The sequence below is a fragment of the Phycodurus eques genome, chromosome 8 (genome assembly GCF_024500275.1).
Source record: "Phycodurus eques isolate BA_2022a chromosome 8, UOR_Pequ_1.1, whole genome shotgun sequence".
NCBI classification, from domain to species: Eukaryota; Metazoa; Chordata; class Actinopteri; order Syngnathiformes; family Syngnathidae; genus Phycodurus; species Phycodurus eques.
Genome location: NC_084532.1, coordinates 28,240,391 through 28,253,522, shown reverse-complemented (window position 1 = coordinate 28,253,522; position 13,132 = coordinate 28,240,391). Strand labels below are relative to the sequence as shown.

The 13,132-nt window shown below is 40.1% G+C and overlaps 2 protein-coding genes across 6 annotated transcripts in view; one reads left to right on the top strand and one right to left on the bottom strand.

The window, feature by feature from the left end:
* Nucleotides 1–78: 78 nt before the first annotated feature.
* On the bottom strand, nucleotides 79–10,153 carry npl (N-acetylneuraminate pyruvate lyase (dihydrodipicolinate synthase)). Its single transcript, XM_061683440.1, has 12 exons — nucleotides 9,643–10,153; nucleotides 9,269–9,341; nucleotides 8,529–8,602; nucleotides 7,406–7,493; nucleotides 6,859–6,916; nucleotides 6,068–6,143; nucleotides 5,872–5,964; nucleotides 4,576–4,721; nucleotides 4,454–4,500; nucleotides 3,424–3,508; nucleotides 2,096–2,135; nucleotides 79–967 (listed from the first exon to the last, which is right to left on the bottom strand). Exons 2-12 carry the CDS (start codon nucleotides 9,337–9,339, stop codon nucleotides 822–824), a joined length of 924 nt encoding a protein of 307 aa, XP_061539424.1. The 5' UTR covers nucleotides 9,340–9,341; nucleotides 9,643–10,153; the 3' UTR covers nucleotides 79–821.
* edem3 (ER degradation enhancer, mannosidase alpha-like 3) overlaps nucleotides 9,819–13,132 on the top strand; it is a 19,868-nt gene continuing 16,554 nt past the window's right edge. For 4 of the 5 annotated variants that reach the window (XM_061683418.1, XM_061683419.1, XM_061683416.1 and 1 more), the window contains exons 1-3: nucleotides 9,819–11,349; nucleotides 11,436–11,481; nucleotides 12,202–12,302. In XM_061683418.1, coding sequence (XP_061539402.1) covers nucleotides 11,240–11,349; nucleotides 11,436–11,481; nucleotides 12,202–12,302 — 257 coding nt within the window. In that variant the 5' untranslated portion in view covers nucleotides 9,819–11,239. The remainder of the gene's footprint in view (nucleotides 11,350–11,435; nucleotides 11,482–12,201; nucleotides 12,303–13,132) is intronic. The other variant, XM_061683417.1, reaches the window with a different exon arrangement.

The window sequence follows — 13,132 nt, the reverse complement described above, 5'->3', positions numbered from 1 at the left end:
ACTACTCGTCTGTGGCACATGCCTATTAGTTGTGCCTAGTAGTGCTACAAGTGCAGCACAGGAAGGTTAACTGCATACTAGTAAAGCAAAGCAAATTTATTTTTATAGTGCATTTTACACACAGGGTAACTCAATGTGCTTTACATGATTAAAAGCATTTAAAAAACAAAGAAAACAAAATAATATAAATGATAAACATTTAAAAGACAGAGGTGAAAAAATACAATTAAAACAGCGTACGGTGACAGAAATATCATTTAAAAGTGGAAATGCTCTAAAAAGCATGTCCGGGAGGGGGGGGGGAAAGAGTTTTTAACCTGGCCTTAAAAACATGGACTTATATATATATATATATATATTCCTAGTAGTATATATAGTATAGTATATATAGTAGTATATATATTCCGCCATCGTTTTCTAAGTGCACCCTAGTCATTCAATTATTTGTATGAATTGTCTTACTAGGGAGGACAACGAGTGTACACGTACACGGAGCGAAATCTGAAGGATATGAAATGCAGTATCTGCAGCTTTCCACAGCTGCTTGTTTCCCGTTACAAAATGTGCGCTCTTTCAATTAATCCACAGGGGAAAGCAAGGCCACATGTACACAGGTTGAACATTAACTGATGAATTATAAACGGCTTGGAAGATGACTGTAAAATAAGAAGTATGCCACTTTTTCTTTGACAGAAACGTACATTTGCTATAAAATAGTTAAGGCAAAATCCCTTGATGATTACTACATCAGTGTGTGTAACAGTAAGATTTCTGTGAAGACAGTAGATGAATGCTGAGTGAAGTGGAGTGCAGCGGTGAAGTCAGTGGATGGGGAAGAGGTGCTGGTACTTCTGCTTGATGGACACGGCCTGCCCTTGAGGACACGGCGTGAGGGGGAGCCGAGGGGGTCCCAGCTGCAGGCCCGACACCTCGTTCATCAGCTGCTTGTTCACGCCCAAGTCGAATCCTGACCAGCAAGGAAATGACAAGATTTGCGATAGGGAGTTATGCCGTTTAGGGAATAAAACAAATGTTCATTTTACTGAAACATATAGCTATAATAGAGCTAGACCGATAAGGTTTTTTTTTTTCTTTTTCCAGGGCTGATTATTAGTAGTTAAGTTTGAAGCCGATATTAATTTGGAGTTGAAAGGATAATATTGGCGGCAACATTTGGAATAAAGCAAACTCCAAAAATTAACTTTGTTTAAATGCCCGTAAGCATATGTTCATTAAAACACATTCACTGCCATTGACGGCTTTAGAAGTCAAATATCCATGTTAACTGGGAAGGCTGGCAGTGAAACAGATTTTCGGATTTGCAACATGTTAAGATATACATTTAATTTTTTTTTTTTTTTTTTTTAAATCTTAGACAACAGACATCTTTCTTTTAAAATTCTAAAAAAAAGTGCAGGGAGCGTCCAGGCTCAGCAGCATGTCTTAAAAAGTTCAATGAAAACAAACATATAGCTCGCCAAAGCTTTCTACAGTTACTAAAGATTTCCCAAAATTCAACATAACTGAAATTTTTATATTTTTCACTTATCTTTTTTTTTTTTTAAGTTCGAATGAAAAGTGCAGGGAGGTCCTACTGTTAGCAGCACCTTTTAGAACGTTCACTAAAAATTGAACTCCCTAACTAACGAAATACTTTCCTGAAGTTTAACCACTTTGCCGATAAGACAAATGCCGATATGCGTCAAAACGCTGTATATCAATGCTGATAATTAATGACCAGTTTTGGAAAGTAATTAAGTACTAATCATTTGATAGCACTTTAGATATCTTCAGGTATCAGTTATTTTTCAGGTATCATTTAGGCAGGCAATAGACTTGCCTAATAGAAAAAAAAAAAAAAGTGCTTTGTTGCCATTTTGTGGCATCTATAGACTGTTACTTTTTAAAACGGTACAAACATATGTGAACACAAAGCATAAAATACTTGTCTGTGGCTCTCCTTTCCCACATTTGAGGGTATTAAAGTGAGTAAGTAAACATGTTTTAAAAAAAAAAAAAAATCTGCAAAATAGCGGGACCACGAAAAATGAACTGCAATATTGCGGGGAACACTTTGTATTTTCTTGGCACTCACCAACTTTAATAGCATAGCTGATGAGCTCTTGCATCTTGAACTGCTCAAAAAGAAAAAGAAATTAGGACAAAGGATAGGATTTGAAAAACGGAGAGCTATTGCAAGGGTTCTCCAACTTTCTGGGTTCAGGAAACGCTTACAGATTTTAAACAAAAACAGTTTCAGCCCCTAAAAACCAACACCATTTTTTTGTTGTTGTGTATTTTAATGAAGAGAAATATCACTGTATGATGTGAAATATAATAAAAGCTCATGCAAAGAACTGGTTTCCTAAAGTTTACATACAAAAACAGCTCCTTGCAAGTGTTGTTATTTATTTTTATTTTTTGTCCTGTTCGGTCAAGCAGAATGGAAGATCTGTATCCCTTTTGTGCCGGAACAGTTTTACTGTCACAGTGGAGTTTTTAAGCTTCCGCTTCGGTTTCTTAGCATTTGAAGTTTATTGAGAATCGGAGTCGATCAGAACAAAGTTTCTCGAGGGGAAAGAGAAACAAAGACAAAGCACTAATTGTAAACAGGATGACAGAAGGAAATCATTACATTATCTACAACAATGAAACATTAAATATGAGTGTTGCATGGGGCAGGACAAGATAGAACAGGATAAGGACAGGAGAAGAAGCATGCAGGACAACTGAAGTGCGGCGGGGTTAACCATGTCCATTATAAAAAAAAGTCTACCGAACGAGAGCATAAGTGAGGGGATACACGAGCCATTTGCATATTCATGAGTTATTTGTCCCAATAAGTGCGTGGCCCCACGCCCAGCCAAAGAGTCCTAGGGGGGGCGTGTGCCTGCGGACACATGCAAATGAATTGACACCGTTTTACATGCACAAAGATTGACAGAAGTGTCCTGTAATTTGCTGTGCCCGCAGCACGGAGGCCGAGAACCCCACCCGATCAAATCGAGGGGCGGGATCGGGCCCAGGGGTCCACCCGGGAAACCTCCCACAACGAGGGACCCAGGGCGGTCCGCCGGCCCAATCGAGGCACCCCGATTGGGGCAACTGGCCACCCAGTGGGGGCCGCAGGGGCCCGATGCCACCCCCCCCCCCCCCCGAGATCAGGAAGGAGTGAATGCATGCGTCTTCTCACCATGCAAACCGATCTAAAATGTGTGAAAAGAAAAAAAGAAAACAACAACCTCGACAAAAAAAATAATTCCATTGTTTACTTTCACACAGTCTCGCTATTGTCAAATGGCACCCTACCCAGGCAAAGGAATGTGTTGTTATTTTGCAGTTGTACATTTGACCGCGATGGCCGGTTTGAGAACTACTATTGGTCAGAAAAACAAAACAAAATAAAATTAACAAAAACAGTACCTGAAGGCTCCTGGCCTGCACAAGGTTGCCGCTCTCAAACTCGGACACCAGCTTGTTCATGTGACTTCCCAGGTAGTTGTACGTGCTGCGGGGAAGCGGGATGAACCAGTGTGAATGACAGCAAAATCTGAACGTGTACGGCCTGATTTGTTTTGGGGAACATATACACTCCTGACAAGAAGTTTGGGGTATCGGGATTTAGGCTGCAATTTCACGATGAACCTAAAACGCAGCGCAACTTCATTTGACCCTTTCTAAACTTTTGAATGTCCAACTGTTCAATATTTCAGTACAACGGTAAAAAGTCAAAACATTTGTTCCTCAACTCATCTTCACGTTGAAATGAAGAGAAATGCCATTAATCCGTTCCAGCCGCCCCATAAAACACCAAAATGTTTTGGAATGCGTTTTCAGGAAGACAAATAGCACTCTAAAGTATTGTACTTTATAAAAACATACAACAACATAATTAAATGGAATGTATCAAATTAAACAGTTTGTCCATCATGAGTTGATGTTTTAATACATTGTGCAGTTCTTTTTGGTTGCACTCCTTGGCCACCAGGGGCAGTATACTCACATAGAAGACGGTCACAACTCTTCAGTAGGCTGCAGTAATAATAGCTGTTTTTCGCAGAGGATAAAGAATACATGCCTGTGAGTATTCTTATATTGTCTGTCTTCATGTGTAGCGGCATTGTTTGTGTTCAAACATGCGTTGCATAAAGGGTTATGAGGCCGGTTTGGGTATTTTAGATCCGGGGATGTCGGCAATCTTTGTCAACTGAGGGCCTGTGAAGCTCTTTGAGACTCTTTTGTGATTAAGGGCTACACAACTGAACTGAACTGGACTTAACACCGCAACATCGATGCTATCCGTTAGCCCGCCTGTAGCGTTTTGCATTGTTGGCTAGCCTTAACATAGCGGCCTGTCCTAAGACAATTATGCGGTTGTTTTAAAAACCCAACGTTTCATTCGCCCCACAGCTCAATATTCCAAACTTTCTTGGTGATTCGTGTAGGATCTGACCTGCCAACTGCTCCACTGGCTCCCAACGCGAGGGCTGCCAACAGTTGCTACGTGACAGGAAAACAGAAGGAGTTTAGCGACAACGGAGGCCGGTGTCGTCACGCGGCGTGAGCGCGCCGGACCTCGTCCACGCCGTAGAGGACGGACCAGTGGGGCGGGATGCGGCTGACGCACTGGCCAAAGTCCATCAGGTCGGTCCCGGAGAATTTGACGCCTCGGAAGGAGGGAATGAGCGCCTCGATGCCTTCCAGCAAGTCGCTTGCTGGCACTTTGAAAAAAGAGAACACGCATTATAGCGACAAAAAAATAAATAAAATAAAATAAAAAATAAAGTTTTTTTTTTTTTGGTAATACAGAAAATAGCACTTTAAAATATAAAAAGTTAAAAAAAAAAAAAAAAAAAAAACATTCATTATTATTTTTACAGAAATTGGCTGGTTTTGTAAAATAGAATGTAAAGAAATGAACCGTTTTGAAAAAGAGAACAGCGCCCACACTTCAGTCTTTAAGCACCCGATTGGCCGGGTAACCCATGTGACTGCGTCACAAGAAATACACTGATCGGCTGCCGAAATGTGGCGTTTACAGTGGAGTAAAGTAATGTCTACATAATGCGTAGATCAGACAACAGGATTTTAGCCCCGATATTGGCCCGATTTGCTATCGCAGGCAATTTCCAAGATCGGGCCTGACATATTTTTGTCAGGAACAACAAAACTTCTTGTCGTGTGACATAATCCACGACCAACGATTTGGCCCGACAATAGCGCAAAGACGTCAGAAGTCTAGCATGTTGGATTTTCTGGGGATCTCTTCCGTGTCGCGTAACATATCAACGACAGCACACCTTGACGTCGACCAATACGATTGTGTATTTCACGACACCGAGAGGCGCCGCAGCAGTCACACAGTAATACCAGCCTTTAACACAACACAAATGTACTGTATATTAATACAGTCATTAAATTACATTTTTGTACACGACTTAACAGTATAAATGACAAAAATCGCTTTTTTTTTAGTGGGAAAGGCAGGATTTGCCTGACGAAAACATTAATTTCAGAACCACAATTGAATTGTCAGGAAAAGATTTAGCCCGGGGCCAAACTTAGTTGCCAACACCTGCTTGAAGCTGTCAGTCAGTCAGTCACACACAAACAAGTATCTGGTGTGTTGTTGTGCCTTTAACACATTCACTGCCATTGACGGCTTTAGAGGTCAAATATCCATGTTAACTGGAAAGGCTCGCAGTGAATAAGTTAATGGGGTGTGGCCTCGTGAGTTGCTTTCAGGAGCGCTCATGTCAGCTCCGCTTGCAAAGTTCCTCCTGAAAGCCCAATATCCCAAACCTTGGGTAAGTAGTGTCTAACTCTTAAACAAAGGCCTCAAAATTGCTGATTGAATACGACAAGACTCACAATTAATGCCAGTAAGAGCTGGAAGGTGGTAGTAATAGAAGGGCACAGTCGGGGCCACGCCGGCCACTTCCTGGAGGTACGCCCTCAGCGACTCTAAGGGAGGAAATGCACATCTTGGTTCTCGTTTTATTCTTCCCACGCAACCATACCTCAATGTGGACTTCAATGAGTTTCCTCCGCTTCAAGCCGCGCATACCTGCAGAGCGAGGTTTGAAGAAGGAGGGCGCAATGACTGCTATCCCGTCGACCCCGATCTCCACGGCATGGCGAGCCTGAACGAACAATCAGAAGCACTGACCTACATTTACGACCATAACTGTCATATTGGCTACATGATATTATATTCATTTTTAAACTGTATATTCTCCTCATTTCCTGAGCGTTTCACTCGGCTGCACTGTTTTCAGTAGATTATTATTTTTGTCCAGTCAGATTTTTGGCCTCTATGTGTTTCCATATCCATTTCATCTGTCCAGGGCCTTCAGAATCAGCACTGCTGGAAAATGTAACTTAAACTGCACATTGAGACGGTCACAGCTTCTCAGTTAGCTGCAGTAATATTAGTCGTTCTTTGCAGAGAATAAATAGTATATACCATGGAGTGATATATTTTATTCAAAATGGTTTGTTTTTTACGGCACGGTGGACGACTGGTTAGCACATCCGCCTCACAGTTCTGAGGACCGAATTCACAAATATTGATCGTGAACTGCTCCAGATAATACACGTGACACAGTTGCACACTGTTGTATTGCGTTTTTGTATACCATTGAAGGTTTCTATAATTCCAACGTGATCGTGTCAGTATTAAGTCGAGCGAGTCACCACCGAAGGTCCAGGAACCAAACGGAGACATTGCGTTACAGTAACTGAACGACACCTTGACGTTGCGTCGTGTATGATCGAGTGTGGATTATTTTCAGCGGTCATGTTTATTTTAACTGTACAAGCGTGCGGTTATCATCAACACTGATAAGAAGAACTCACAAGTTCTTGGGAATCTTTGAGACTGGTGCAGCCAACGTGCAAAATCACCTCCTCCATTCTGTACACAACAATTAACACAGAAACAACAGTTATGGACGTACAAGGTAGCATTGTTGTTATGATATGTGGTTTCGTATTGAATACAGAGTATAGAATAAATTGTGCAACGAATCTGGAAATAGGTCTCATTATTCTCGTAGTGTTGCTTTTGGACTAAAGTCTGTTTGACTTCCTGCCTTTTAAATTTATTATTATTTAATTTTATTGATTGATTTATTTATTTTTATTTATTTTTTTAAATTGGGCTCGGTGGCCAGTTATGCCCAATAAATTCAAAACTAGCAACAAGTAGCCAGGTAAACGTGTAACGTGCCCAAGAAAAATAATCGAAAGCAATCCCGAAGATAGCTGGGCTAGAAAATGGATGCATGCATGAATTCTGTTGATTTGCCCTACGTTTCTTCCTGATTGACTACGAGGACAAATGTAATAATGTCTCGGTCACTCCCTGAATGTTCTGAACTCCTGCGTCCGCCCCAAGACTTACTTTCCCTTGGCTTTCCGACACCAGTCCTCCGCCAGTAACTTCCTCTCGGCGACGCTGAGAGACATGCCCTCTCCGGTGGTGCCGTTCACTGCGAGCAAGTACGGTCTCGTGTCATTTTCTTTTCATTTTTTATTTGTATTTTTTTTTTTTTTTTTTTTTTAAACAGACTAACACGGGATTCCGAGCGCACATAATAAGCAAAAGGTTACGTTAGCGGTGGAAAAAAATAAAAGTGGGGGAGTCCACATCGAGGCTCAATATAATCAAATTATTATGATTGTTAATCATCTTTGCCTGGTGACCCCATTATGCTGTTTCATGTGTGTAGACAAAGAAAGCTAATGAATACATATCTGTATTTAAATATGTAATTGTTGCTACATTTGCCTTAGTTTGTTATTTCATCATAACAAATATATAGTTTTAAAACAATATTGTCGGCCAATATTTGAATTTGCAACTTTCGATTTTATATTTGTCAATTTAACGTTCATGCCCTCTTTAAAAAAAGAAAACCAATCAGGAATGACTCACCAGTTACTCGTTACTTGAGTAGTCTTTTCAGTGATTTTTGTTTGGAGGTCTAATTTCTCCTCAAGCTCTATTTTTCTCAAGTAACGACACTCTTACTCCAGCACAATTTTTGGCTACTCTTCTCTGCATTCAACAGAGTATGCCAAGTATTGACGAAGAACCGACTAACTAAATTGTTAAATGTTTGGATTGAGGTTCTTTGTTCAGATTTTATTTTTTTTTTTACATAATTTAAAGGCCTAATTAGTATTTGTGAATTTTTTTTTTTTTTTTTTTAAATCCTCAGTTTCTGAACATTTACAAGTAATTTCTAGAACAGAATCTTTATTGTCATCGTCAGTTGACAATTGTGGTGGTATTAGGATGTTGATTAAGTCGGGCAAATCTCCACTGAAGGGCCAGATACCAAATGCACATTTGGCAACTGCCTTTCCAGACAGTTTAACAAACAAATGTGACAAATTAACAAAACGGGTTGCGCATATATGGTTAGCAGAGATGCGCAAACAAGATCGATTGAGACTGGAACAAGCACACACACCCACGCACACGCACAGTATTCAAAGTATGCATCCATGTGTAAACTTACCAAAAATTTTATTTACACCTTGCTTCTCTGTCAAGTAGTCAATATAAGGTCCAATCTCTGATAAGTTGACTTCACTGTCATGGGAAAACACATGCAGGCCTCCACGTTTGGCAAAAATAACATCTACAAGATGGAGCTAATTTGCAGATACAAGCGGGTGACAAATTCCCAGGGTCACCTAATTTGCTATTTGGAGCGTAATACTGCACATTGATATGACCTCCGAAACAATCTAAGACTAATTTCTCGCTGAGCCTGCAGATGTGAGTGTGGACGTCCTCTTTTTAGATGTGCTTATTCAGCTTTCTTCCAGTCGGTTGTTTCACCACCCGCCTGTATCTTTCCATGACATATAACAGGCTGTCCCAATAGTCACTACAGTACACACTCCCCTTGTTTTCCATTTCATTTCAGGTTTCATTTGGGTTGAAGAACTGATAGGTGGTATTGTAGCTATATTTCTTTGTGAGACGCTAACAAAGAACAATAGGAAGCCATCACAATCAGTATAAGGTGAGCCAGGCGTGGTTTACAAGCTCATCATAGTCATAAAGAGGAAACGGGTTATTTCTGTTACGTGACCTCTAATGATACCTGAAACGAAATATAAAAAAATAGGACGTGTATAGTGACTTTTTTTTTTTTTTTTTTGGGACACCCTGCATATTTAAAATTAAAAAATGAAGTGTAAAGTAAGGTTTTGGTTTAAAAAAATAAAATTAAAATAAAAAGTCACATACCCTTGAGAAGTGAATGGAGTGAATGTGGCCGCAATTAGGCCTGTCAATTTCTTCCCAGCAGATTGAGACATAGCTGATTGGTCCACGTGAATATGCAAACATTTAATTACATACATTTTAAAAATACAGTCAAAAAAATGCAGTTGAAATAACATAAAACGCTGTAAGTGCAGTGAAAATGTTTTACAAAGTAAGTTTCAGGATGCAATTTAATCTAAAAAGCAGGTTCATGTACTATAGTAACTAGATTAACGATGAAAAATAGAACACTACCATTAAAAGCATTTCCATCAAGGTAAAATTGAAAGTCATTCAGAGGTGGAGTGTATGCTCTAGCGAAGCCGTCGAAAAGTGCAAATGAGAAAACTGCCTACCTGTTACAACTCGTCCCTTCTCCTGCAAGTGTGAGTCAAGTAATGGACTTCAGCGGAAGCCGGGTAGGGATTTTTAGCATGTTTCATGGGCTCGCTCCGCGGTTTGTTCATGTGACCTGTCACGTGAACGCTTCTGCGGGCGCAAAGCCTTGTGGGAAATGAGGTTTTGACTTGAAAACCTGAAGCGATACACACAAACACCGGGGAGACGTCCACTAGAATCCAAGTGTGAGTTGGGTACAATTAAAGTCAATTAAAGTTTGACTTATTGGATTTTTTTTTTAAATTAAAAACGTACTAAACGTCAACCTTGGGATGGATCGAGCGGCATTCGGCTTTTACAGGCAATAGCAAAGACATCTACATCAACGGGAAATAGTAAAAGAACTGGCTGGATGTTTGCTTTAAATTTGACTTTCCTATAGCGTTAGAATCTAATTTAATGGGGACCACACACACCGAGCCAGACCTTGCTGTGCGACGTGAAAAACAACAACCCGATTGCGAAGAAGAGTGTTGTTTCCGTTTCTCAGATTTTTTTTGATCGTGACACTTGTTTTTTTTTCTCAGAATTAGTGACCTGAGTTTAGACTGACAGGCATTGCTTCTTCTTTTTTTCACGACAGGCTGAATCATCAGGAATAACCCTATTGATAATAAATATGCAAACTAACAGAAATATAAAATGATAGTGTCCTTTATGTCATTTTAATTCAAATTTGGTATGGAAGAGATTTGAGGTTTTAGACCATGAGAGACAACACACGGGGGAAAATACAACAGATTCAGGAAGCGGATGTTGTCAAAGCTTGGCAGCAGCAGGCTAAACAGAAGGAGGAAAAAAACTACAGAAGACGGCTAATTTGACCGATTTCTTTTTAGACTTTAACCGAAAGAAAACATAATGCCACCACTTTCCTCATTTGACCAAAAGGAATAATTTTTAATCGTTGTCCTATTAGATTTCTTTTTTTTTTTTTTTTTTTTGCCGTGTCCGCGGCGAGTTAGCATACCGGCTAGCGGACAAGCTAACTGGGCTACTGACACCATGTCAAGTGGTCGTCTCTTTTCTGACTGGGATGACGAAACCTGTTAGTCAAGATCTGGGAATTATTAACATTCACGCTCAACTCATCCAACATCCCCGATGACTGTAACCGCTATGAAGAGCTGCTCGACAAGAACGGCAGTTATTTGCACTAATCAAATCATTGGGGAAAGGGCCTTTGTGATGTCAACAGCCTTTGGTCTTGTGTGCATGGCCGTACAGAAAGTGACAGTGGATTTAAGTTGCTTCTCAGGCAAGTTGACACATCCAGAAATGTATTAACAATTAATCAATGTATTTGGGCTACGTGTCACACATCCTGCTTCCAGTCGATCCGGGTGACATCATGGAAAAGTAAACAATTACATGCGAATGCCTGGTAACCTGACATACCTGTAACCAGTGAAATGACACATTTACAACTTTGTTGCTCATTGCAAGTGGTTGGGGCTTCACTGTGTAATCCTTCAGTGCCGTTGATCAGTTTCTAGCTACTATTGAAATAAAACGCCGAGAGACTAATCGAGAGCCAAATCAAGTCGAATCCACATGGCTGCACATCTGGCCACGATGCCAGCCGCGCTGTTCCTCTTGATGCTGATCCCGGCGTTCTGTAGCCTGGGACGTGCCATGTCGCGGGACGAGAAGCAAAAGTTGAGGTGAGTGCAAGCGAAACCATGATTTCATCCTGATTAATCATAGCAATTGTCCATAAAGATGTGAGTCTGTTCTCTCCTCACCAAAGGACCCAAGTGGTAGAGATGTTTGACCACGCGTACCAGAATTACATGGTAAGTCATTGCTCTTAATTTGATCAGATGTCAAAACAAAAAATCCCCATCTGTCTCAAGACATCATAAAAGCCTTATTAACTGTACAGTAGTACCTCAACTTACGAGTGACCTGACTTTTTTTTTCTTTTCGAGATACAAGTCGTCGCGTCGCTCGACCAGTTTTTATTTTTATCGCATTTATTTTTTTCTGCCTTGACTTGTGAGCAGAAATTTGAGATACCGAGCAGCACCTTTGGCAGCTGGAGATGGTGAACAATTCTTCATAAAAGAGGCTTCAAGCTCTTATCTTAATGCTAACACACAATGCAAAATGCCATAGAAGAGCTAATGAAACTAGCATGGGTGTCACAATGTTATAACCCCGGTGCAGCAGCACATGTAGACAGACAATATAACAATACTCGCAGGGATATGGCTGGCGTTGGGGCGAAGTATCCGTTGTCCATATTTGGTCAATGTTATATTTTTTCACAAATAGATATTATAGGTCAGTCTCCATGTGTGTCTGTTATTTTTACAAATTATTGACCACTTTTGAAAAGGGCTTGCGCTCTTTGATGATGCAATGTGAATGGCTCAACAAATGTAATTATGATTATTGTTTTATATTTTTTTAAAATCCTGACAAATGATGGTTTTGTAGATAACGATTGTACCTGACGCCAGCGCCATATTTTTATACTCTGCGAGAAAAATGCCTTTGTCCATTGTCCCAAGGACCATGCTTACCCAGCCGACGAGTTGATGCCTTTAACATGCAGAGGAAGAGTACGAGGCCTGGAACCCAGTCGGGGCGACGTGGACGATGCGCTTGGAAAGTAAGAAGAATAGAATACAGTATACTGTCCGTAATAATAATAATAATAATAATCCATCATACAATTTGATTCATTTGGTTTGATTCAACGCAAACCATCAACGGTTCACTTTTTATGAACTATATTATTTGTCATGTGCTGCCAAAGAAAGTAAACTTTTATTGCAAATTCATGCACATTTTTTTTGGGTTTGTTTTTGCTCAAGAGTACATGCTAGCTGTGTTAGCTTCTACGCTAACTGACAAAGAGCAAACGTAGCTGTATAATAAAAAGAAAAACTTTGTTATTAATGACTTTTTATGATAATATGAGTTACGGGGTTGCATTCGTTTGAGCGACAATCCACTATGGCTGAAAAAGCTGGGAAAAAAATGAAGAGAGGACTGCTGAGTTATGTAGCTCAGGGTCGCTTCTTCTAGCTGGCTAAAAAAATATTTAATAACAGGGTTGCGTGTGTTGAGAGACACAACTTTCGAGCCTTATTACTACTATTTAAAATACATGAGTGATTAAACAATGTTTTAAAAATTACAAGGAAGGCATAGCAACTAGATAATACCAAAAAAGCTGGTTTAAAGGTGATTAAATTGTTATATTTGGGATGTAAGTTGGTTATCAAGAATGAAGGACAAGAGGAAAAAGGCAATTTTAAGGAGCGCTCAAAAGCCATTTGGTATTTTAAATAATGTTTAGGAATCACTAACTAAAGCGACAGTTACAGAGTGCCTCAGAACAACTACCGTCATATAACGGTATACGTCTACTGTGTATAATGCGCATTCCCCCCCCCCCCCTCCCGAAAAATTGCCAAAAGTCAATAGTGCGCATTA